Below are 25,778 nucleotides of genomic sequence, written 5' to 3' on the forward strand. Positions count from 1 at the left end.
AGCTCACCATAACCTCTGAGCCTCAGTTTCCTCATCTATAAAAATGCCCACTTTGAGTGTCCCAGGGGTTGTTCATGCGTAACTAGAATACGTACATCCTTTCTTTGAAAGGGCTGTGGAAGCTCCGACCGCAGATGGGCGCGTGGTGCTGGGCTCAGGGCTAAACCTCAAGGGCCCCCCAGCGGCTGTCATGGAGACCACCTCGGCCTCTGCATCCTGTCCCGGAGTCCAGCGTGTCTGTTGCCGTCAATCCCAAACCGCAGAAAGGAATTTTCCTTTAAGAACCCAAAACTCTGAGGATGCATCTGGGACCACTGCCATCTCTCCGCGTTATTTCACCATCTGACGCACCTTTCAAGGTGTTCGCAGCAGTCCGTTCGAAGGGCCCCCGCCTGAACGTTCAAGACGCCCCCGGGACCGAGGAATGAAGTTTGCCCCGGGAAAGTGCTCCTCAGCCGCGCCTGAACCCTGAAGTGGGTGTCACTGCCACTCAAGCCAGGCCCTCGCCCTGCGGGCTGGTGTCGACCTTTTCCCGCGGTTGCCAGCACCGCGTCATACAGCCTCTGGGGCAGCTGTGGCTTCTCCGCCTCTGCGCCGTGGGGCCTGGGAAGCTGCTGCGGCAGGGACCTGGCAGCTGTGCCGTCCCCTCCCCGCACCCTTTCTCCGACGAGGAATATGGGCTGAGCCTTCCAGGTTCAGGTACCAAGAGCCTCACACTGGGAACAGGGGTAAACCTTGCAGAAGCGTCTGGAGGCGGGAAAGGGTGTGACGCTGACCTCGAGCCCCTCACTCACCATCAGCTCAGAATCCTTTACAAGTGAAAGAATTAATCCACGGTGCTAGGATTTTTTTTTTTTTTAATTGAAACAAGTAAATCAGACAATTACAAGAATTGTACAGAGGTTAACAGCCTGAAACGACCCCTTGGGTCCAAGCAGGTGACACGTGCATGTCATCTTCCACAAAAGGCCCAGGCGCCGGAGCGGGAAGAAGGGCCCACACACACCCAGAGAGCATGTGGCTTTCTCTCCCCTTCTGCGGCTCCTGCCCCTCCCCACAGGAGGCAGCAGTTCTCTGGAAACCTCTGCTTGTCAAGAAAAGCCTCTAGGAACCAGCCAGAAGCAGGTGTGGGTGGGCCTCGCTTGGTGAAGTAGTGCTTGTTGGCACTGCTCAGATCAGCACTTCTCCCACGTGCAGATCCAAGCCGGACAGGAAAAGGCAGAAAACACAAATCTCATTCTAGAAACACACACACACAAACCTTGTATTACACACTCCATAAAATCCAAAAAGGCTTTTCTGTTTCGTTTTTGGGTTTTTTTTGGTGGCAGGGAGTCAAAAGGAGAACTCTCATCTTCTGGTTACCATGCACATTAGCAAAAAGCCCTGTTACAAAAAGGAAAAGGAAATAAAATCGTCTTTTTATCGAGAGTCATTTCAGAGGATGCATAAACAATAAGCAGATTCTGCCAGACAGCAGTGGGGCTGCATTTCCGTGCCGGCGCCTCTCACCCCACACCCACTCAGCGATGAGAACCGTGTATAAGTGCTGGCCACGGGCTCTGAGCAGCGCGGCCCCCTCTCACTGGGTGAAGTTTAAACGGAGCGTGGGTACCACCGGCTTCCTACTAGTTTCAGCGGCAGGACGACGGAGGGTCCCGCCTAGCGGCCGGGCCCGCGGCTACTGCTGCTCGGCCTGCCTCCTGCAGTAGTTGCTGTAGGCCTCCTCGAACATAGCCTTGCAGGGGAACCGGGCCTTCAGCTTGGAGCAGATGAGGAAGGAGCCCCCCATCTTCCTGTGCAGCGAGTAGGTCTCCTCGGGCGGCGGGACAAGCCGGTGCTTCAGCATGATGGGGATCAGGCTGTGGATCTTCTCGGTGGTGCTCTGGGTGCCAAAGTCAAAGGGCTCCTCCGAGGCAAAGGTCTCCCCCAGGGTAAGGATGGCGTCCAAGTGGGCATCTTCCATGGCCTGGAGGGAGGCGAATGGAGGTGAGATCGAAGAGCCCTCACCAGCCCAGGGCTCCATCATGGGGCCTGGGCTGAGTGCTCCCCGAGGAGTGGGCCAGGTAGGTGAGTGTTTCAACCAGACTGAAGAACGGGGCCAGGAGAACATCATTAATGTGTGAACTGGGCTCGGTGTAAGAAGAAAGGAAGTGGCCGGGTCTGCAGCCGAATGCAGGGTGTGACCCTGCCTGGGGGCACGCGAATTCAAAGCTTTTACAAAACACCTGTCATTCCAAAAAGAACAGTCTGTAGGCCTGAGCTGACCTGAGCCTCTGCACTCCTCGTAGGTGGCAGACCTGAGACCACCTGTGTGTCTGCAACCCTTCCCCACTGTCATCAGGAGAGGAAGGTGCTGCTTTCTGAGTGGGTTCTGGGTGACAGGAACACAGATGCTCGCCCCTTCATGTAGAGGGCTGCTACGATTACTTCCAGCGCTCCCCTCACCCTTTCCCCGCTGAGGCCTGAGCGAGTGAGGGCTGCGCTTTGCCATCCCATCTGCCCACCCGGGCCCCGAGCGCCAACACGATGAGCCCAGTGCCTGGGATCTCGAATGGGCTGCAGTGGGGCGTAAAACAAGAGCTTGGTGACCAGTCCCCCGGCATTCTGAGGCCCTCAGCCCAGGGGCTGGGGTGGGGCCGGCCCAGGGGCCCTGTGGAGACCCTCGAGAGCAGCTGTCACTTCTGATCTCATGCATTTGTAAACTGAGATTCCCTTCAGGTTTCAAGGGAAAAGCAGTCCATGGCTCACCCTCCCCACACACACTGAAGTCGGCCTGGGGCTGAGTCTGGCTCAGCAGGCCTTGTGCGTCTCCAGAGTCACGGGGGGCTCACCTTGACCTCGTAGCCGGTGAGGAACTTCATCTCGATGGACTTCTTCAGCACGGCCTCCCTGTCCCGGTTAGCAGCAGCCCTGATGATCTGGGCGGAGGTGCAGAGGGGACCGTGGGCAGCACACAGAGGGGGAGCTCCTGAGGGTCCAGGGAGCCAGCACCTGCCCCGCCCCACACAGGCCAGCTGCCGGCCCACCCACCTTTCCCCTTTACTCCCCTGAGCCCGAGGCAGCTGCGGCCTCATCCACGGGCACCAAACGCTGCAGACAGGCAGGGACATGAGGACGGAAGCCCGCCCGCCCGTCCCCGAGTCCCAAGCATCCCATCTGAGCCTCAGGAGAACACGGGCCAAGGCCAAGCCCTGCCTCCACCCCTACCTGGATGTAGAGGTCCGTGAAGGATCTGTCATATTCCCGAGTTGCCCCGAAGTCCAGAAGAGCCACCTGGGAACGGGCGATACCGGGTAGGCTTTGCCCCAGTGGAGCACGGGTTGGGGGGACAGGGCGGCGGGGGGCCGAGACCCCCAGATCTCGGACCCTGCTCCAGCGGAGCTCAGGCTCCCCATGGGAGCCCCACTGGGCGCTCACCTTGTGCTGCTGCGGGTCATAAAAGAAGTTGGAACAGTTGGGGTCTGTCTGCATGAAGTGGAACTCGAACAGCTCCCTCAGGCACAGGACCAGGATGCTGTGGCAGATCTGGGGGCCGGGTGGGTCCTCGTCACCAGCGCCGGGCCACCCAGTGGCCCCTGGATCTGGGCCGGGGAAGCCTGACTCCCATTTCCCTCCCCATCTTCCACCCCATCCTGCCTCATGCCCAGAGCTGACTTTGAGGCCAAGCGTACCACCAGGTGGGGAAACGCAGCAGCCCTCCTGCCCGCTCTGCCCCACAGGGGGGCCTCGGGGCTCCAGGGCCACCCTGTGACCCACCTCATTCCGGATCTCCTGGCTCAGCCCCTCGGCCTGGTCCAGGGCGAAGCCGGACACCAGCTCCGTGGTCAGCACATGGGGGCTGCAGAGCTCGTCCACAATCTCGGGCACGTAGAAGAAGGGGTGGTCCTTCAGCAGCTCCCTGGCAGGGGTGGGTGGGAGGTGACACCCGGGCCTCCTTGATCCCCCACCCCGACCAACGCCCTGGGGCGACACACAGGACAGCAAGGGGCTGAGCCCCCCAGGCGGAGGGCCATGCCCCAAGCTGGGCGGGACACGGCTCCGGCCTCAGGCCCCAACCCCAGCCATCGCCCCTCAGAGCCGGGGGGGCCTTCAGCCCAAGACGGGCTATCCGAAGCCGCCCCTTCTGTCTCCCCAGCGGGAGCAACAGGCAAGGGCCCGAGGCTGGAGCCGCACCTGAACCTGCGGGCACAGGCGGCCTCTCGCTGGTAGTCACACTCGAGGGCCAGCTCCCGCCTCAGCACGTCGATCAGGTGCTCAGGGAACAGGCCTGGGCCAGGGAGGACGGTGTCAGGGGGACTGGGGGCTCCCCGGGAGGCCCCCCGGGGTCCCCAGAGCCCGCCCACAAACCTGCCCTTGCCCAGCGGCAGCCTCAGACCTTCTGGAAGCATGTTGCTCATGTTCAGCACGGCCATGAGGTTGTTGACGTCACTGCTGATGCTCTGGGCCACGCCGGGGTACTGTGGGGGACAGAGGGGAGTCAGGCAGACAGACACAGCAGGGCCCCGCGGGGCCCCCGCCCTCCTGCCACCCACCAGCTGCCCAGCTGTGTCCCTCCGGACCCCGCACCTCCGCGAGGCAGAGCCAAGACCCCCCAGTGCTGCCGTGACCCCCGGGCCCACCACGACCCTGTTCTCCACTGCCGACCGCTCCCTCCCCCATCCCCATCCCTGGGCTCAGGCCCCAGACAGACAGTCACTTGTCCCCAGTCCCTGCACCCCCCCAAACCAAGCATGCTGGGAGGCTGTCCTCCCTCCTACAGTCACTCACTCAGCAAATACTTCTCAGCACCCACCGCTGACCAAGTGCCGGGACAGAAGTGAAGAGACACAGGCCCTGCCCTGGGCACGGGGACACACAGGGGACGTAGGGTGCAGAGGCCCCTCACTGCAGGGCCCGGCTTGGCCCTGTGCAGCCCCTGAGGGCACCGAGCCCACACCCCGGGTGCCCACCTGGATCTTCATGGCCACCTCGCGGCCGCCCTTCATGCGGGCCAGGTGCACCTGCCCGATCGAGGCGGCTGCAAAGGGCCGCTCCTCAAAGTACTCCAGCTTGTCCCGCCAGTTGGGGCCCAGGTCGCTGTTGAGAGTTTTCTGGAGGGGGAGGCCAGGGAGGGGCCGTGAGCACAGCCGGGGACACCCTGAGGGGCCCTCCCCCTACCCCTCCCGCAGGGCTGCCAGCACCCGGACCCTGAGCCGCACCGGCCTCACCATCATCTGCTTCAGTGGCATGAAGTCTGCACTCTGCCTGACCCGCTCGAAGATCTTGGCCAGATGGGGGTTGATGAAGGCGTCGTCTGGAAGGCAGCAGAGCATTCAGAGAGCGGAAGGCTGACCCCTCGGAAGGAGGGCGCACAGGCCACCTCGATCACCCCTGCCCAGCGAGGTCTCCTGGGAGGAGGCCGAGGTGCCGCTCTGCCCTTCAAACGCTGAACCCCAGGTTCAGAGAAGATGAGGCACAGGCCCAATGCCACACAGCAGGCCCAGCCTCGGATTCTCCCTGCTCCCACAGGGCGTTTCCCCACTGGCACACAGACCCCTGATACTGCGGACCAAGGCTCCAGAGGGGACGCAGGGACACTGACCCGTGCACACTCCTGGCCCACCTCGGCCAACAACCAAATCCGAGACCCCCGCAGCCCGGCCCACGGCACCCCTCCCCGCCCGGGCGCTGGGTGCATCTGTGCAGGCCGGGCCCTGCCGACGGCGTGCGGGGCGGCGTGTGCCGGGGCCTCTGAACGCACCCAGGCACCTGAGGAGGTGGATTCCTTAGAAAGAGCAGGCACGGCTTTTTATGATTATAAAAGAAACACATTTAGGGAATAAAGCGTATTAACTGTTTAAAATACCCATAATCTACATACAGAGAACTACCATTCTCTTTTTTCGTTTTGACCCTTTCCTATGCGTTTTTCCCTGACTGCAGTCACGCTGCCTGGAGACGCTCTGGCCGACTCCCCTCCTGAAGCCGTTTCTCACGAGCACTTCCCACGTCGCTGAATAGCTTTCGGAAATACTCTGTAATGCACACAGAAGCTTCAACACGCAGCTCACTAGCCGGACAGCGGCTGACTTCAGTTGGTTTGAGACCAGAAAGAATCCTTCGATGAAGCCGCTCCTGCAGAGCCCTGACCGCATCTCTGAGGCTCTCCGTCCTAGAGGCGGGGCTCACGCACGGAAGGGCTTCCGAGGGGCGCGTGCCGCTCGCTCGGGAGTCCGCACAGGCACAGGCAGTGCCTGCCCCCACCTGCCTGGGTGGTTATTCCTGTCCTGCACCTGGCCAGTTCAGTGAGTCCATCTGACTGCTTGTGGGGGGCACTGGCTGTGCTCCCACTCAGGACACCAGCCCCTCGGGTGCTCCTCCCTGGGAGGCACCATCAGAAGCCCCGAGGGCCCCCCAAACCCCAGCTCTGCTCTGGGGGCTGCAATGAGCCAGCCTCCGGCTCAGCCGCTGCCGCCTCCCCCCGCCTTCCTTCCTCGGGGCCACACAGCCCAGGCCCCAGCGTCACGCCACCGCAGGCCCGTGAGCTCCCTCAACAGCACCCTCGGACCACCACGCAGGGGCGCCGGGGGGCGTCAGCTGGACTCTCCCCAACTTTTGAGACGCCAGGACCTCTGGACATGTCAAAACACTCAGAAAGAAACCAGAAAAACAACCGTGGGCTCCTATTTAAGACGCTGTTTTTCAACATCCCAGGTGGGTTAACAGCCAGGCTTCAAGCAAGAGAAGCCCGTGGGCAGGAAACCTCCCACCCCTTCCCAGTGGGGCCAAGTGCGGCGCCCCCCACTGCTCGCCCCCCAGCTCCCCTCCCCACGCTGCCTCACCGCCCAGGCCGCGCAGCCGCACTCACCCTGGACGCTCAGCCCAGCTCCCCTCCCCACGCTGCCTCACCGCCCCCAGCCCGCGCAGCCGCACTCACCCTGGACGCTCAGCCCAGCTCCCCTCCCCACGCTGCCTCACCGCCCCCAGCCCGCGCAGCCGCACTCACCCTGGATGCTCAGCATCTGGCCCAGCTTGAGCGCCGCCCCGCGCACCTTGCACAGCGTCCGCACGATGCGCTCCGCGTTGGCCTCTGACAGGAAGGGGCTGGAATCCAGCACGGCCTTCTTCCCTGCAGAGGAGCAAAGTCACCATGGCCTCCCTCAGGCGGGGCTGCTGGGCCTGGGATCCCCCAGAGGCCCCTCCGCCCGCCCCTGGTTGTGGGTCTTGGCAAACCACTGGTTCTCCCAGTAAAAACAGGGACAATAACAAGAGGTCAGGGTTTCACACGTTTTAAATGAGATGCAGTAAAGTCCCAGCACAGAGCTTGACACAAAGGGCTCAGTCAACGTCTTTCCTCCCGGGGGTCCACAAAACCGGCAATGCAACTTTAACCCACATTTCACACCCACCTCCCAGATGCCGAGGAAGGCCCTCCGGGGCCACCCAGGTCTCCCCGGGCCCACCTGAACACCCTCCCAACACACACACACACACACACACACACAGGCTCGCCCACGGGGCCTCTCCCTCCGTATCAGCCCCTGCCAAGTCCCTGTCCCTCGCCCCTCAGTGTCCTGGACAAAGGTCACCAGCACCCCTGGAGTCTCTGCACAGTCACTTGCGGCCACTGGCTGCAGTGAGAGCGCAGTCCTCGAGGGAGGGGAGCTCAGGGTCAAGGACAGCCTCACCGGGCTGGTGCCAGCTGGCCCGGGGAGAACGCACAGGGACCTCAGGTGTGCAGATGACCTCCATTCAGCACAGTCGGGGGTGGGAGGGTGGAGGGTGGTGACTCAAGGTGATGAGGAGGGGGTGACCCGGTGACAGTCGGTGCTTTTCCTGCCCTCTGTCCTGTGAGCCCAGTTAGATCAGGAACCCCCGAGGGCTGCCCCCCACAGAGCCTGGCACTTTCCTCAGCCTGCATCACCACGGGCCTGGCCCAGCGCTCAGAGTGGGTCTGAGGTGGGTCCCCAAGGGGGGGAACACGGGTGGTGGCCGTCATGCCACTGCCCTCCGTCCGGGGCCGTGTCCCGCGTGGCCTCTGATATACCAGGGTGGGTGGGCTGCAGGAGGATGTGGAGGATGCCCTCCACACCTGAGGGCAGCTGTTAGGCCTGCGCGGGGTTAGGCTCACCCCAGGGCCCCGGACAGCAGGACAGGGTCCCGGGAAGGGGGGAGATCTCAGCTCCACAGGAAGAAGCCCAGCTGCCGGGGGTCAAGAAAGCTGTAGCCCCGGGGCAGGACCACTCCAGGGTGTCTAGGCCAAGAAGGGTGCCCAGATCACCCCTCACCTCGGGCAGCAGCAGGGACAGGCGGCCCTCTATGTCCGCTCTGCCCTCCCCAGCCCCTGGGCCCTGTGGGCCAGGACCTGGGCCTGTGTCCCTGAGGAGAGGTGGGCGGGGCACAGACGCTGGGAGAGAAGGCCACGGCCCAGGCGGGAGGAGGGAGATCTTCTCCCCTAGGGACACGGCAGGCCCGGGAGACAGCAGCGCCCCTGAGATCCAGGGACGGCGCCCGGCCCTCTTGCGCTTTCCAGGCAGCGCTCCTCACGGCTGGCCAGTCTCCACAGGCTGGAGTCTGGGCCCCTGCCCGGGCAAGGCTGGTTCTGAACACAACCCGGGGGGAGCCGGGGGTGCCCAAGGGCGTGGTGGGCGGGCCCCCCCTCAGGAGAGGCTCCCTGGGGAGGCCTGGGCCAGGCTGGTCGGTGCCCTCCAGGCCCAGGGGTTCCCGGGCCTGCTCAGGAAGCTAGGGCACGTCCCTCTGGGCCTGAGCCCCACATCCTGCTCTTGGGCCAGTGGTACTAGGCCCCTTGACCCCCAACAAGGGCCACCGCCTCCCTGGCAAAGGACACCAGCTGTAACCTTGGGGCCAGTATAGCTTCTTTCCTGCTTGGACGGGGCAGGACGGAGGGCAGCCAGTTTTGGGGGGGACGATGGGAGAGGTTGTGCCTGGGGAACGCTGGCTTCTCACTTCCCAGTCTCAGCACCAACACTAAAAATACCCTCCCTAATCCTCTCTGTTCTCCGGTCCCTTCCAAGGACACACACATACTCAGGGGCCTGGAGGACAGGCTAGCGCCTTCTCCGCGGAGGCCCCTCATCCCCTCGAGAGGGTTCTGCAGGTGAAGCGGGGCCATCCAGGTGGCTGGCAGGCCCCACTTCGGGGCCCCCAGGCTGTAACTAGGGCCTCAGGGACCACAGCACAGCAGGCCAGTGGGGATCACTCAGGGTCCCCAGGGAAGGGGGGAGGAGGTGTCAAGTACCGGAATGAACTGATGTCCCTGAATGGGCGAGGGGCAGGGGGCACTCAGCCCAGAACTTCAAGTAAACTTTGAGAAATCCACCAAGCAGATGGCTCTAGCAGGGCTGCTCTCAACAGCCCCCAGGACCCCGCTGAAGGGAAAGCGCCCTGCACCTGCCTAGCCGCCTCCCCCCAACACCGGGACAAGCCTGGGGGAGGGGACCAGGTAGGAGATGGGTGGAGCCTCCAGCTGCCCCCTGACCCATCATCAGAGCGTCATAAGCACCCCAGGTTTCAGAGCAGCCAGTCTGCAGAATGTTCTCCATGGAGTACCGCCCACAGCTGGCCACCCAGACAAGGGGGAACTGAGCGTTCTGACCTGACCCCGGGCTGACCCTGGGAGGAGGGGGACAGAGGAGTCATGATCTTCACCTCAGAGACAAAGCGTCTGAAGCTGGAGAGGTAATGGCCACCCCAGGTCACGAGATGGGGGAATGGGGGGCCCCATGGGGTCTGTTCCAGCAGCTCCCATGCCCCTTGACCACAGCCAAACGGGGAGCCCTGGGCACCTGACCTGGCCAGACCTGGGGTCCCAGCAGCTCTGCAGAGCAGAGGCAGAGGCAGGGCCAGACCTGAGGCTCCTATCAGAAGAGGGAAGGTGTGCGGGCCCGGAGGAACCAGGACGGCTGGGTGAGCCAACGTGGGCCGGGACAGGAACAGAAGAGCCTTCAGGCCTCAAACTCCAGGGCTGCCATTCACACGGAACACAAGATGAAAGATGCCCCTGGAGGCCAACCCTCGGGGAACGCAGGTGGGAGCTGGGAGCTGGCAGGCCCAACTCTCAGGGCCCACCCTGCCCTCCCCATCAAGGGCCCAGCTCACCTGAGGGGTCCTCAGGGCGGAGGCTCTTCTTGGCGACCTCGGCCAGGGCCCCGAAGCCCAGACCCACGGCCAGACCTGCAAGGAGGAGGTTGAGGGCTCTGGGCATTCGCTCGGGGGCTGCCCACTGCCCTCCACCCACGAGGCCCAGAGCAGCCCCGCACAGACACCTGCCTCGCTCCCCTGGGGAGTGCCCCCTGCCCCTGGGGACCTTCGCTGACACTCCAGACATCTTGAAAAGGGAGGGGATAAAAAGGTAGGAGATACACAGCTGTTGTTTTCAGAGAAGACCTGGCTCAAGGTTGGTGCTTTCGGTGGAAAAGCCTCCTCCACCGCCACCTCCATCACCTTCGCTACAGGCTCACGCGACAAACACACACCCCAAAACAACGTACGACGGGGAAACGCATTGGGGGGGACGCAGCACAAATGGAATGTGGACCAGGAATGGTTGCAGGCCAAGGACATCCTGACAACACTGGGCATCCCCTTGGGATGCAGCCGCCCACTTCACAGTCTGTGTGAAGAGCCTCCAATACTCTAGAATTCTCTAATCCAGTTCACTGAAGCTGCAAGGAGAGGCATTACCACTGCAAGATAAAGCAGTCATTGGTGGGAACTGGAACATTTTGCAAAAGCCATGGGGACTCCCAGGAGCTCAGGCTACAGCCCTCACTTGCGGGGGAAGGCCCCACAGGCACTGACAGTGGTCTAAGGACAATGGGGTACCAGGCCCCCCTTTGAAATCAAGGTTTATTAACATCTCATTGGTCCAGAGGTTGGAAGTGGATGATCCCTACTGTCTAGGAGAGGCCTGAGGAGCCCAGCAGGTGCCACTAAGTGCACACAGAAAGCCCAGGAGCCTGGCTCAGGGCCTATTTCCTCTACTTTAAATACAGTTCCAGCTGGCTTGGGGGGCGGGAGCACACTAGCCGAGAGTGTAGAACACTTGGAGGAGCACGCTGACCACAGCAGGAGGAACAGCAAAGACCCAGGGAAGATACCAAAGATGCCCTGAGACCAGCGGGCCTTGGCAAGCACAGCCCTGGGGGGCTGGGAGTCTCACCCCGGGCAAGGAAACCTGCACATGCTTCTACATTTTCCAAATTTTCTACAATGATTATGTATTACTTTTATGAAAATTATTATTGAATCTACTGAAAAAGTTATTTAATGAAAAATAAATTTTAAAAATCATAAGAAGATAATCCAATATTTAAAAATGTTTTTGCAGTACATTTTACACACCGTTAGACAACCGTGCACCCTCTGCTTTGCCAGCTGTAACGGTAGCTCCTGCCTCATGGGTCAGTGTGAGGATTAAACAGCTGAATAAGAGTGAAGCACCCCCAGTAGGGCTGGGCATAAGGCAACACTATTCAGGTGTTCGCTATTACTGTCCTTTCTCCTATTCAAAGGGCTAGACCAGTGCTGCCCAAAAAATATAATGCCAGCCGCATATATAATTTTAAATTTTCTAGGGGCTATGTTAAAAAAGGCAAAAAGAAGCATGTGAAAGGAATTCTGATCATATATTTTACTTAGCCCAGTGTATCCAAAATATTATCAATTCAACAAGTACTCAATATACACATCCTTAGAAAGATGTTACTTTTTTTTTTTTTTTGTACTAAGTCTTCAAAATCCAATGTGCGTTTCATCCTCGAAGCATGTCTCAGCTTGGACCAGCCGCGTTTCAAGTGCTCAACACCCCATGTTGCTGGTGGGTCAGCACAAGGGCAGCATAAGGCAAGTTCTGGCGACCAGAACAGAGGCCACGGTCATCTGGAAATGCCCCCAAGGACACCCTGGTGCGTTGGGATGGAGCTGCCACGGCCTGTTTCCCTCTGACACCCCAACCCAGCCCCGGAGGACACTGGGCACAGAGCTGCGTCCCCGGTCAAACAGTGACTCCCCTCCGCTCACCCCCTTCTACCCCGCTCAGCACACTGTCCGACTCAGCAAACTAATGGCAACAGCAACGCTAACCTTCAAACTGCAGCGACCTTCACCAATGCCTCTCTGCCTCTAGATTTTTCTCTGCCTACATCAAGTCCAAAGACAAGCCTACAAAAGAGTCAGACGTGTCCAAGGTGACCCGGGTGGGCCACTGCGAGCAGACGCCGAGCGCCCTTCTCTGCAGGGCCCCCAGCTGGGCCCCCTCACACGCTCTGCCAACCTCTTCTCTGGCCCATTCTGGGCTGCTGGGCAGAGCCAAAGCTCTCCAAGGCCAAGGACCTGTCACTGAACACCGAATCACGGAGGGAACATTCCACAAAGCAGGCCGCAGGCTCCTTCTGTGGCCCTGCGAGCTCCCTCAGGACCTGCCCGGTGCCAGGCCCGAGGAGGTGCCAACTGACAGGCTCCCCACCGCGGCCCCGGAGGCGAGAGCAGCCCCGCCAGCCCACCAGCCCTGACCTCAGGAGCTCCTGGCCCTCCCGCCATCCCCAACCTGGCTGACCTGAAAGGATTCTCAGGACCTTGCAGAGAGAGAAGGGCAGAGCCCAGCCAGGCTCTTCCTTCTCCCGGAGCTGGGTGGCACCTGCAGGCAGCTCCGGGAAGATCAGCGGCTCTGCCTCGGATTCCCCGTGTTGGTGAGGACAGCCCGAGCCCATGCTCGCTCACTCTCCGGTGTCACCTGAGGCCGTCCACTCCACCTCAGCCCCCCAGCCCTGAGGACCGCGCCTGTCCAAGTTCTGATCCACAGGCAGGCCCGGCCCGGCCCGCACGGATGTCCCAGAGGAGACCAGCCGCAGAACCGGCTCCACGGCCCCATGGCCCCCGTCAGCAGCCTGGCCGCCATCCTAGCCGGTGAGAAGGCGCCAGCCCTTTCCAAGAAAGTTCCTGACATTTCTCTCACAAACGGAGATTTTGCAGGCAAGAAACGCAGTGGGAGTGCGGAGCAGCAAGGAGCAGGGTCTCCCCAAGGGGGTGGGAGCGCTTTGGGCCGCTTCCCAGGCTGTGGGACTGATCAGGGAGCCCAGGCCCCTGGCCCAGCTCCTTCCTCCCCGAAGTCCCTCTGCGGGTCCTCAGAGCCAAATGAGTGCCCCCTGAGCAGCACTGGCCTTCTGCCCACACAGACACAGAGGTTAAGAAAAAAAGGAAATAAAAACCTTCTAACAAACAGCACCGTCTGTGAGGAGGCTTAGTGAGGGGTGCCTAACCTGCCAGAACCCCCAGGCATGTTTACAGAGCAAGGCTGGACGGAGGTCCTCTGCAGCAGCAAGGGCCAAATCTGAGGGTAAAACAGCTTCACTCACACAGTACCACCCACGTGCCAGGCACTGTTCTCAGGCCTCCCTTTTTCAACACGTCCAACAATCCTTCTGATCTGATAAGACAAAGTCCACACAAAAAAGGCAGCGGACAAGGCTATTTCCTTCTCTTCAAGGTGTTCCTGAACCCTTAGTAATTCCACCCTCTCTTCCATCACCTGCATCCTCCACGCTGTGCCAGCACCAGGCGCCGGGAAGAAGAGGGGGCCTGGGAGGGGGCTGCAACCCATGGCATCGCAGGAAGGCGAATAGGAAGGAGCGGTGGAGGAAGTTCCCTGTAGAGTGGTCTCCTCGGTTCTCAGAACTAGGCCAGAGTGGGGCGGGGGGGAAGACCTGACCGCCCCTCTGCTGGTTCAGGGGAGATGGGACGAATTCAGGGGCGACAGGCTCAGACTGCCATCTGTATGATACAGGCCTCCTCAGCCCTGGTCCCAGGACCGTCACAAATGCACATATGGGCCTGGGTGACTGGCAACTGTGGCTCAGCTTCCTCATCTGTAACTGGAGATTATAACTGCCCTAATCTCCTTCACAGAGGCTCTAAGCGACAAAAAATAGACAAAAGAGTCCCTTTTAAAGTATACTCCTGGAAAAAGTAGAAACCATGCTCCCTCACCCCTGCCAAGGGCACAAACTGCTCTTGGACCTACAGGGCATCTGTCTTGCTGCCTCAGAGAGCACCGGAGGAGCGCTGGCTGCTTAGAGTGACAGCAAGTGTGCAGCGTGTACCCTCAGGAAGTCAGGCACGTAGTGCTCAACTCCTTTTGGTAAGTTTTCTCTAGTGCCTACTTTATCTGTTGGTCTCATTTCTATAATCGTCCAGTTCTCCCTCATTTCATAGGTGCAGAGGAGATGATAAGACATCTCCTCTGAACCTATATTACTGAAGCACAAATGAAAAATATAGAAAAGAGTTGAGGAGACACACAGGACAGAAGGGAAAAATCTAACATATGTGTAACTGGAATCCCAGAAGGAGAGGAGAAAGAGAACAGGGCAGAAACAATAATTGAAGAAATGACCAGAATTTTCCAAAATTGATGAAAAGACATCAAGCACAGATTTACGAAGCTCTGTAATCCCAAGCAGGATAAAAACAAAGTAAATCATACCCAAGCATGTCACAGCCACACTGCTGGAAAACAAAAGCAAAAGGAAAATTTTAAAAGCAGAGGACAAAATACAAATTACTTACAAAGGAGCAGCAATAAAACGAATAGCTAAGTTTTCAACAGAAACAATGGAAGTTAAGAAGACAACTGAGGGACTTCTCTGGTGGTCCAGTGGTTAAGACTTTGCGCTTCCATTGCAGTGGGCGCGGGTTCAATCCCTGGTCAGGGAACTAAGATCCCACATGCCACATGGTGCGGCCAAAAACAAAAACAAAACAAAACAAAAAAAAGAAGACAATGGAATAATATTGCTAAAGTGTCCAAAAGAATTAATTTTGAACATGGAGTATTATACCCAGCCAAAATACCTTCTAAAACAAAAGTGTAATAAAGACATTTACACACAAATAAAAACAGAGAATTAATGATTACCACCTCTGCACTACAAAAAAGAGAAAAGGTAGTTCTTCAGAGATGAGGAAAATTACCCCAAAAGTAATTCTAATATAAAAATGAAGGGAGAAAGAAGCACAAAAAGGGTAAATATGTGGCTAATCTAAACTCATATGGGCTATACAAAGAAATAACATCTTGTGAGGTTTAACATATCTCAATAATTTAGTATATAATATAAAGTGTGTAGAAACAAAATACATATCCACATTAACATACACACACACACACACACACACAAAGAAGGGATTTAAACTGTTCTGAAGTGCTAGCATTACTGGGGAAGTAGTAAAAATAATCACTTCTATTACATTGTAGTAAGTCAAGAATGTATGCTGTAATCTCAAGTGAAACCACTAAAAGTATAGTAGGATAATAACACACAAACTAATAAAGAGAAAACATGTACAATAAAAAATTTGATTAATTCAAAAGAAGGCAAGGCAAGTGGGGAGAGGGAAGGGGGAAGGGGAAGAAAGGGGTAGGGAATTAAGAGGTACAAACTACTATGTATAAAATAAATAAGCTACAAGGATATATAGTACAGCACAGGGAATATAGCCAATATTTTATAATAGCTACAAATGGAATCTAACCTTTAAAAATCGTGAATCCCTATGTTGTACACTTGAAACTTACATAGTATTATACGTCAACTATACCTCAATTTAAAAAAAGGTAAAAAATTTTAAAAAGAAGGTAAGACAGAAGAGAAAAAAGGGAACAGAATGGATGGGTCAAACAGTAAACAAAGACTAAGACAGTAAGTATAAACCACAATACACCAGCAACTCTATTAAATGTAAATGAACCTAATACTCACATTATAAGAGTAAGATTAATGTCTGTACCTAAATCACAGGAAAAGAAAATATATATATGCTGCTTACAAAACACATACCTTAAATATAAGGATACAAAAGTTTGAAAGGAGAAGGAAAGAAAAAGATATACAATGCAAACATTGACCACCCCCCCGCCAAAAAAAGGCTGGAAAACAGCTATACTAATATCAGACAATGTAGACTTTCATAGAGATGAGAGGTAAGACATAATAATAAAGGAGTCAATCCCCAGGAGGATATAAGAATTCTAAATCTGTAAGCAACCAATAACACAGCTTCAAAACGTTAAAGCAAAAATTGACAGAACTAAGAGGTAGGTAAATCCATGATCATAGCATAAGACTTTTAAATGTCTCTTTTGATAGCTGATACAATAAACATACCATCTAGAAAAATGGTATAGATGATCTTATTTGCAAAGCAGAAATAGAGACACAGATGTAGAGAACAAATGTATGGATGCCAAGGGGGAAGAGGTGGGGTGGGAGGAATTGGGAGACTGGGAGTGACACCTATACTTTATTGTTACTATGTGTAAAATAGACAACTGATGGGAACATACTATAGCACAGGGAAATCTACCTAATGCACTGTGGTAACCTAAATGGGAGGGAAGTCCAAAACAGAGGGGATATCTGTGTGTGTATGGCTGATTCATTTTGTTGTGCAATGGAGGCTAACACAACATTGTAAAGCAACCATACTCCAACAAAAATTAATTTAAAAAAGAATTTTAAAAAGAATTTTAAAAAAAGAACAAAAGAATAAACATACCAAAAAAATCATTAAAAGATCTGATTAACGTGAGTAACAAACTAGACTAGACAGATAGATAAACTGCACCTGACAATGCCAGAATTCTTTGCAGATACACATGGAACATTTACCAAAATATTCCCATTGGAGTCAATGGCAAGACCCCTATTTCACAGAAAGGCAAACCAAGGCAAGACCCAAGGCCATAGGAAGCAGGGCCGGAATTATAACCCAAATCTTATGATGACCTAAAGCCCAGTTCTGACCCCAAATCCAATATCTGATGCTATCTTTCATTTCATTCTCCAACAAAATCTAATATCCACAGATCACCATGCCCACAGCATCAGAGCCATAATGTCCCACAGCCAAATTAGACCTAGAGTTCCTGCGCCATCTCGGCATCAGAATGAGCCACCCAAATGGAAAGCCCCTGCCTTCTGCCTCTATATAGCTGAATACCTGCTGCTGACCTTCCCAAATACAATCCTACCCCTCTGAGATCTAGAGCAATCCTTTTCTCTCATACCTGCAGTGTAACAACTTCCTAAAGTCTGTTAGTCTACACCTCAAAAACATCTCACCCTCATGAGGGGAAGAAAGGCCAGAAGTATTTTCTAGGAGAAGAAAGTAGAGCAGTGTTACTTCCAACTGTTTAGATAATGACCCACCAGTAAGCCATATACTTCACAATGCAATGAAGAACATACATCAATAGTATATTTAGATCTCTGAAACAGAAATATTTTTGCAACATGTGCCATTCTAAGGATCTATGATACTAATTCTGATCCTTTTTTATTCAATTCCATTCTATTTAATTTGTTTTTTTTTTAAATGAACGCATGTCAAAGATTTTATTTAATTTATTAAGGGAACCAGTATGTTACAACTTATTTAAATTTATTTATTTATTTATGGCTGTGCTGGGTCTTTGTTTCTGTGCGAGGGCTTTCTCTAGTTACGGCAAGCGGGGGCCACTCTTCATCGCGGTGTGCGGGCCTCTCACTCTCGCGGCCTCTCTTGTTGCGGAGCACAGGCTACAGACGCGCAGGCTCAGTAGTTGTGGCTCACGGGCCCATTCGCTCCATGGCATGTGGGATCTTCCCAGACCAGGGCTCGAACCCATGTCCCCTGCATTGGCAGGCAGATTCTCAACCACTGCGCCACCAGGGAAGCCCCTAATTTGTTCTTTAAATGCTGGTCCTGACCCACTAAACTGATTTCACACTCACTAAAGGGTCATAAACCCCAGTTTGAAAACCTCTGGATAGGGTAGAAGGCCCAGAATTCACCTCTGGGGCCAGAATTGCACGTTCTTTCCAGACCTGGCTCCTCTTTGCTCCCATCCTGCCACCTCTAATCCTGAAACATGAGCTGCCAACTGCTTGGGCAACGTGTGCAGCTCCGAATCACAGCTGTGAGCAAATCTCCAGCACAGACTCTGAAGGGCGGCTCCAGGCATCAGGCAGCTGTCAGCAAGGGCTCAAGAGGCTCCTGATGGTGCAAAGCCCCTACAAAGACCAGGGTCTCTCCTCACCCCAACCCCAGCTCCCTCTGGCAGCCCACATCCCCCACGCCCTGAGGGGAGCCCTGTACCCTGGTTTTAATGAAGTTGACTTTTTGTCCTACACACCTTCCTATACAACCGCTTTCACTTCAGTCTGCTTTCCTTAACCCACCACCCAAAAAGGCCTGACTCTTGCCTGCTTCACCAGGACTTCCATCAAATACTAATTGGCCATCACGACCTTCATCCTGACCACTTTTCCCAAACAGGTCCTCCACTACCCCACCCCGGCAAAGACTCACGAGAGAGGCTTACACCCATTCTAAAATACATCAGTCAAACTAAGCCTTACAGGGACAGAGCTCTGTTGTGAGCCCTGGTCTGCAGTGAGGGGAGGAGGATTACAGGTTACAGAGAAAGACTAACTACAAAGTAAGAAGAGAACAGTTCCTGCCCTCAAACTAATGGGGGAGAGAACAGAATCTCCATCTAATACTTTAAGAATAATAAATGTCCCCACTAATAGCCACTGAGCAAAGCAGGGAAAGTGCCATGTCTTCTGGGGAATAAGGACCACTGGAAGCCACCAGAGCAGCAACCCAAACCCACTCTGGTAGTGGCACCCCAGGGAGTTACAATGTTCTATGAGGAACTGCTTAAAACGCTCATCCATTAAAATGAAATGAAGCAATAATTTTGTGCTAAAACTCAGATGACACTGTATGCTAGATTCCTGAAAAGCTAAGTAGCAGCAGATGCCACATTTTAAGATAACAATTATGGAAGAAAACCTCAGAGTTGAGAAAATTCTATCCAATTAACCTAGTTTGCTCTGCACCTAAGGAAGACAGCCAGCCTTCCTTCAATGTTAGAACCCACACATCAGGCCAGCTTGCAGAGGACCAGGTTATCAGGGAGCACAGAGCCACTCCTGAACAAGGAGTAAGATGGGGTTTCCAGAAGAGAAGAGGCAGCCGGGGAGAGCAGCGTGCCTGATGTACGGCCTGTGGGAGGGGAGACGTACAAACCAGCAAAGCAAAAGGCAGGTGGGTAAAGGCTCAGACACGTGAGAGCGGGCTCTCGTGACTAGTCAGCACTGGCACCAACGTGAACCAGTCAACGAGACCACTGTTACACAGAGCCTCGCAAATAAGCACTGGCCCCAGGTGGGTACGTGAATCAAGTGGCCAGGGCTGTTACTTTCATTAGCTGTATTGTCTGGAGAACCTACTGAGGATAAGCGGGCTTTAGAGAAGTCACTCCATCTTCAAGTAGAACCATAGCAAAGGATGGCACTTTCCACAGGAACATCTTGGTCGGATATGACAATACAATGTCATAAAAGCAGAGACAACTGCTGTAAACCTTCACTATAAAATGATCCTCCAACTTGGACGAAGAGAGCACAGGGGTACTGGACACAATGGCTATGCAAACCCCTAAAGAAAAGAACAAACTCACAACTCCTCAGCACACTAAAATGGACGACAGCAGCTCAGGGCCACGGCACCTCGTTATCATTCCACTGATGCCCGCAGGCCCGTAGGAATCCAGCAAACGGGTCCCCAAATGGCTGGGCAAAAACCACTGGGTCCAGGAGCCAAAGAGCCCCACTGTCCCACCTCCTCCCTGCAGGGGCCTCCAAAGGCCTGAGTGAAAAGCTGATGCTGCAGACGCTGCCCCCCAGAGAAGCAAAACCACAGCTCACAGCGTGGAATCAGCTACGCACCGACCCCCAGGGGTGAGCTGAGGCAGAGACTGAATCGCCCACCCACGGAAAACATCCCGGAACAGCTAACACAGGAGCTACCATCCTCCCCAGGGCACCCCTGGGTCGCCAGCCTCCCTGCCACACACAGGCCCCACGGTGGCCCCCGCCCCACTCACCGGGACTGGCACCTCACCTCCAAAGTTGGCCAACCGCCCAATCCGCGTGACTGGCACCTTCCGCTCGCGAGCCCGCTCGCTGAGCTAGAGGGCGAAAAGAAAGAGACCTCCAGGGATCAGTGAACAGGGACAGGACCAACCTTCAGGGGTTCACGCCGCCCCCCGCACGCCCTCTCCACCCGCAAAGGCAGCAGCTCCGCCCAGCAGCACACCCCTCCCAGAGGAGGCCCCCGTGAGCCTGACATTCCAGGCCACGGCACCCGAAGAACGTCCCCGAAGAGGGGGCCTGACCCCAGCAGCACTGAGCGAAGCGCCCCAGCCCCACTCGGGGGCCTCCTGCACGCACCATCTGCTTGTGCGGCTTGCTCTCGGGGCGAGCCTTGGCCTGCCGGGCCTTCTCAATGTCCTCAGCCGTCAGGCCCCCCACGGGGGACTGGTCCTGGTGGTAGAACCTTCGCCGCAGGCCCGTGGCAGAGGATGGGTCTCTGGGGTCTGCAAAGAGCCTCCCGTTCACCCTGCCCGTAGGGGAGGCGGCCTGGCCCCGGAGCCCGCCTTCCCTAAAGGGTCCGCTGGCAACATAGGCAGGAGCTGGGCCCTGGCTGCGGGCGTGATCCCAGGGCGGAGGGGACTGATCGGGGGAGGAGGCCGCAGACAACTCCTCGGAGGCGCCCTCGGCCCTCGGCCCTGAGAAGTGGAATTCTGCTTGCGGGTCGTCAAAGCTCTGGGCATAAGACTCTTCATGCTTCTCCTGACCCTGCAGGGAACAAACACCAACGTGAGAGAAGCAAGAGGCCAGCCAGGAGCCCCTCCCTGTGTGCATCCCCTTCTGGCCAGGACAGCACACCGGCGCGTCCCACCCTCTGACCCTCTGGAGGGCCCTACCATGTCACCCCCGTGGCCCGTGGCCAGTTCCGGAGGTGAGCAGCAGCCCAGGAGCCAGGAGGCCCGGGCTCCAGCCCTGCTCCTGCCAGGGCTCTGCCGCGGGGGCCCAGGCAAGCCGGCCACCCATGGTCCCTGAGCACCCGCTGGGTGCCCGGCCCAGACCAGGTCCCTGAGCACCCGCTGGGTGCCCCGCCCAGACCAGGTCCCTGAGCACCTGCTGGGTGCCCCGCCCAGACCAGGTGAGCGACCACTCTCCCGGCGGCAAGCTCCTCACCTGTAAATCCAGGCTAAAGAGAGGCTACCAGGGCTTTGGGGAAGGTGAACCAGGGCAAAAGATGGGGAAAGCTTTGAGAAGTAAGAGGACAGCCGAAGACCAGAGGAGGCGAGCGCAGCACACAGGGAGGGCCGCCCTGCCTCTCCAGGCCAGCGCCTTGCTGCAGACGCGGCTCCCGAGGGGCTCTCACCAGAGGGCTTGTCACTTCCAGGACCTGGCCTGGCTCTTCCAGGAGCAGGGGGGACAGGACAGGAGAGGAGGGGGAGAAAACACCATGTTTCCCCTGTAACAGTCGCCGAGACCTGAGCTTCAGGCCCAGGTTCTTTCCACTTTTGAACCCCTAGCGACCTGGAGAGAGTTCCTGACCCCTCTCTGCCACTTCCTCATCCGAAAAGAGGGCTCCCCGCAGTCACAGAGTTACGCGGGGCACAGACGGGGCCAGGGGAACAGGGCCGAGAAGGCTATAATTAGAACAGCACTGACTCCTGAAGGGAGGTCAGGGACCTGGATTCCCCGATTCCACTGAAATGGCCTCAGTGCGTGGAGTGCTGCCTGTAGGTTCTGCAGAAACAGCAGGAGACCCCAAAGCCTTCTCACTCTCAGCTCTGCAAGACACTGTGGGATCTAAGCAGATAAGACTTGCCCTCCAGAGAAAGGAACGAGACAGGCTGTTGCTCTCATCTCATAAGCGGCAAAGGGAGGCCGAGAGAGCTGAAATAATCTGGTAAAGGCCCACCAGGCAGCCAACGGCGGAGCAGGTATCCCAAGCCAAGGCCTGCCCCGCGGGCCGCCCCGAGGCCGCCTGACAGCACCTGCCTCGGAGCAGAAATGAATTGTGTTTGGAATCAAGGGGCACCTGTCAAGATGGCCAGGGAAGCCCTGGAATGAAGGGGTCTGGGACAGGGTCCGAGAGCCACGTAACTCCTGTAGCTCCCACACTGGCCGCGGGCTCACCACTCCTTCTGCCCCACTACTCCAGCGCTGGCCGCCGGCCCTGCGTTACCATAAGCTGTTTATGTGGCAGCCAAGGGGCCTCAGTGTCTCAATGGGACCGGACTCAGTAAGTGTCTGCTGAATGAATACGCGAACAAATCCCTTGAGGAGCTAGAGAGAGAGAGGTTTCTGGAGCACCTGGCCCTCCGTCCCCTCACAGACAGGGGAGGAACCCACCTCTGAGTGTGCAGGGAGAGAATGGGAGCGCACTGGAGACCCTCGCCCTGCTCGGCGCCTCCTTCGCGGTGGGGGACCGCCACTCCCTCCCACCTCCGAGGGGCTGTCCCAGGGCGTGGCCCTGCCTCTTCCAAGGACCGGGGCCAGGCCTGCCCGAGGGGAGCACAGGGGTGAGCGGGGAGCCTGGGTTCCCTCTCACCCTTCAGGGAGGCCTGCCCAGGCCTAGCGTGCTCCTCTCTCCTGGGCGGCCCCAGGGTGCTGGGCAACCTCACTTCCTGGATGCTCCACAGGCAAACACCCAACAGGAAGGCGATGGCTCCTCACTAGCGAAGGCACCAAATGAGGCTGCCAGGGCACAGCCCAGCCTCAGCAGAGAGAGGGCGGGTGGGGAGTCTGAGACTGGGAAGAGGACACAGGATTCCGGTCCTGTCAATCAGTAATCGCATCAAACTGCTTAGTCTCAGTTTCCCCATCTGAGAAAGGGGGGCAAGCACTTGGGTCTGCACCCCTCCCAGGACAGCGGTGAGGCTTGTAAGAGATCACAGGTGTGAACACCTCTGCAAGTTGAAGGTATCTGTGTAGAGAGAGAGACACAGTATCGCCACTGGACCCTTAGAGAGCATGAGGGGAGAGCTGGGAATCCTAACTCTGAGAATGACCAGAGGCCGGCGGGCTGGGATGTCCCACAGCCTGGAGGAGCGTGCGTGTCCTTGTCCAGAAGGTCAGAGCAGAAATGGGAGGAGTGCGGCAGCAGGGCACCCTTGCAGCACAGCTCCCAACATACACATGCCCAGGCACACACATGCGTGCGCACGGCGCACGCGCACACTCGCGCCCCCTCCCCATGCCCTCAGACTGTCAGGAACAGGGGTGGGGACCATGCAGGTGATGACACGGTGGATGGCACTCTGCTGCAGCAGGCCATGTTGACAACCACGGCTCCAGCACTCGTTTTTGCTTAAAACCCTCCCCTTGGATGCTGAAACGTCAAGGCCCCCTCCCGCTGGCACCCACCCCCACTGCCAACTGGCCTCCTTACCTGCACCTGCCCCAAGACCATGCCGATCTGCTCTGCGGCCGTGGACTGCAGGGCCTTGGCCGCCATAATGAGCTCCCTGCCGAGGCCCAGGTGCTGCAGGTGGGTCTCCACGGCCGCCTGGGTCAGCTTGGCAAGGCCTTTGACCACCATGATGGTGTCCCCCAACATGGCAGCCATCCTTCAGGGCTGGAAGAGAGTGGGCCAAGTCAGGGTCGGGGCTCCACGCCTCACACAGGGTCGCACTCACACAGGCCACCTCTACCCCAAACTCTGGCTGTTTGGTTTTTCCACTGACCTCCCCTTCTGATCCAGGTTGACTGAGAGAAAAGAGAGGAAGGGCCCAGGGCTCAAGGTAAACTGAGTGACTCCCCACACTGCAGGGCGCCGATCAGAAAGAGAGAGTCCGTGGAGTCAGGGCTGTGCGCCCGACCATGTTTCCTCACCTGGGCCTCACAGCCACCCCGTGGCACAGACAAGTAAAGGGATTTGCCCAAAGTCTCTCAGCCACCAAGTGGCAGAACCAGGACTTGAATCTGGGTGTCCTGATTTAGTCCAGAGTTCTTCCCTCTGGACCAAAACCGTAGGTTGGGGAAGGAATGACACAGGAGGGAAGGGGGCAAGGCACAACCTCTGAAAGAATAACATAGCCCAAGGACATGACATAAACTGATTAGAACCAAATGGGCCCAAGATGGCAGAGAAGTCAACTTCCACTACACCTTGAGCCTCAGTATACGCTCACTGTAACACACCAGCAAGCTAAATGACACATCCACAGGCGCCACGACAGTTCCAAGGCCGACCATAAGGATGAAAGAGTGGGCCGTGGCCCAATTCCTCGAAATCCGCGCCCCTTCCCAAAATAGCTGGAATACTCCTCCCACTCGTTAGCCTATGAAATTACCCACCCCTATAAAAACTGACAACGCCATACCCTGGTGCCTTTCTCACCTTCCGAGATGGCCCACACTCTGTCTGTGGAGTGTGTTTCTCTCTAAATAAATCCACTTCTTACCTATCATTTTGTCTCTCACTGAATTCTTCCTGCCATGAGACAGCAAGAACCTGAGCTTCGGAGCCTGAACCAAGATGGAGTAGAAGGACGTGCGCTCACTCCCTCTTGTGAGAACACCAGAATCACAACTAGATGCTGGACAATCATCGACAGGAAGACACTGGAACTCACCAAGAAAGATACCCCACATCCAAAGACAAAGGAGAAGCCACAATGAGACGGTAGGAGGGGTACAATCACAGTAAAATCAAATCCCGTAACTGCTGGGTGGGTGACTCACAGACTGGAGAACACTTATACCACAGAAGTCCACCCACTGGAGTGAAGGTTCTGAGCCACACATCAGGCTTCCCAACCTGGGGGTCCAGCAACGGGAGGAGGAATTCCTAGAGAATCAGACTTTGAAGCCTAGTGGGATTTGATGCAGGACTCTGACAGGACTGGGGGAAACAGAGACTCCACTCTTGGAGGGCGCACACAAAGTAGTGTGCACATCGGGACCCAGGGGAAGGAGCAGTGACCCCAGGGGAGACTGAACCAGACCTGCCTGCTAGTGCTGGGGGTTCTCCTGCAGAGGCGGGGGGTGGCTGTGGCTCACCGTGGGGACAAGGACACTGGCAGCAGAAGTTCTGGGAAGTACTCCTTGGCCTGAGTCCTCTCAGAGTCGGCCATTAGCTCCACCAAAGAGCCCAGGTAGGCTCCAGTGTTGGGTTGCCTCAGGCCAAACAACCAACAGGGAGGGAACCCAGCCCCACCCATCAGCAGTCAAGCTGATTAAAGTTTTACTGAGCTCTGCCCACCAGAGCAACAGTCAGCTCTACCCACCACCAGTCCCTCCCATCAGGAAACTTGCATAAGCCTCTTAGATAGCCTCATCCACCAGAGGGGAGACAGCAGAAGCAAGAAGAATTACAATCCTGTAGCCTGTGGAACAAAAACCACATTCACAGAAAGAGAGACAAGATGAAAAGGCAGAGGGCTATGTACCAGATGAAGGAACAAGATAAAACCCCAGAAAAACAACTAAATGAAGTGGAAATAGGCCACCTTCCAGAAAAAGAATTCAGAATAATGATAGTGAAGATGATCCAGGACCTCGGAAAAAGAATGGAGGCAAAGATCGAGAAAAAGCAAGAAATGTTTAACAAAGACCTAGAAGAATTAAAGAACAAACAAACAGAGATGACCAATACAATAACTGAAATGAAAACTACACTAGAAGGAATCAATAGCAGAATAACTGAGGCAGAAGAACGGATAAGTGACCTGGAAGACAGAATGATGGAATTCACTGCTGCGGAACAGAATAAAGAAAAAAGAATGAAAAGAAATGAAGAAAGCCTAAGAGACCTCTGGAACAACATTAAACGCAACAACATTCACATTATAGGGGTCCCAGAAGGAGAAGAGAGAGAGAAAGGACCAGAGAAAATATTTCAAGAGATTATAGTCGAAAACTTCC

The 25,778-nt window shown here is 56.2% G+C and overlaps 1 protein-coding gene across 1 annotated transcript; it reads right to left on the reverse strand.

Moving 5' to 3' along the window:
- Positions 1–854: 854 nt before the first annotated feature.
- LOC132375967 (atypical kinase COQ8A, mitochondrial-like) lies at positions 855–23,485 on the reverse strand. The gene is made up of 14 exons (XM_059941376.1): positions 23,302–23,485; positions 20,283–20,690; positions 19,954–20,020; positions 10,102–10,176; positions 6,989–7,111; positions 5,211–5,296; positions 4,953–5,093; positions 4,379–4,460; positions 4,177–4,270; positions 3,760–3,901; positions 3,421–3,528; positions 3,211–3,276; positions 2,835–2,921; positions 855–1,969 (listed from the first exon to the last, which is right to left on the reverse strand). The coding sequence occupies exons 1-14, from the start codon at positions 23,476–23,478 to the stop codon at positions 1,682–1,684; spliced, it is 1,944 nt and encodes a 647-aa protein (XP_059797359.1). The 5' UTR covers positions 23,479–23,485; the 3' UTR covers positions 855–1,681.
- Positions 23,486–25,778: the final 2,293 nt, after the last annotated feature.

The sequence above is a fragment of the Balaenoptera ricei genome, chromosome 1 (genome assembly GCF_028023285.1).
Source record: "Balaenoptera ricei isolate mBalRic1 chromosome 1, mBalRic1.hap2, whole genome shotgun sequence".
NCBI classification, from domain to species: Eukaryota; Metazoa; Chordata; class Mammalia; order Artiodactyla; family Balaenopteridae; genus Balaenoptera; species Balaenoptera ricei.

Coding starts and splice junctions, on each gene's coding strand:
- LOC132375967 (XM_059941376.1), bottom strand. CDS start 23,478: ATGGCTGCCATGTTGGGGGACACCATCATGGTGGTCAAAGGCCTTGCC. Junction 4,461..4,952: donor AGGTGGCCATGAAGATCCAG/GTGGGCACCCGG, acceptor TGTCCCCCACAG/TACCCCGGCGTGGCCCAGAG. Junction 1,970..2,834: donor TCACCGGCTACGAGGTCAAG/GTGAGCCCCCCG, acceptor GCCTCCCTCCAG/GCCATGGAAGATGCCCACTT.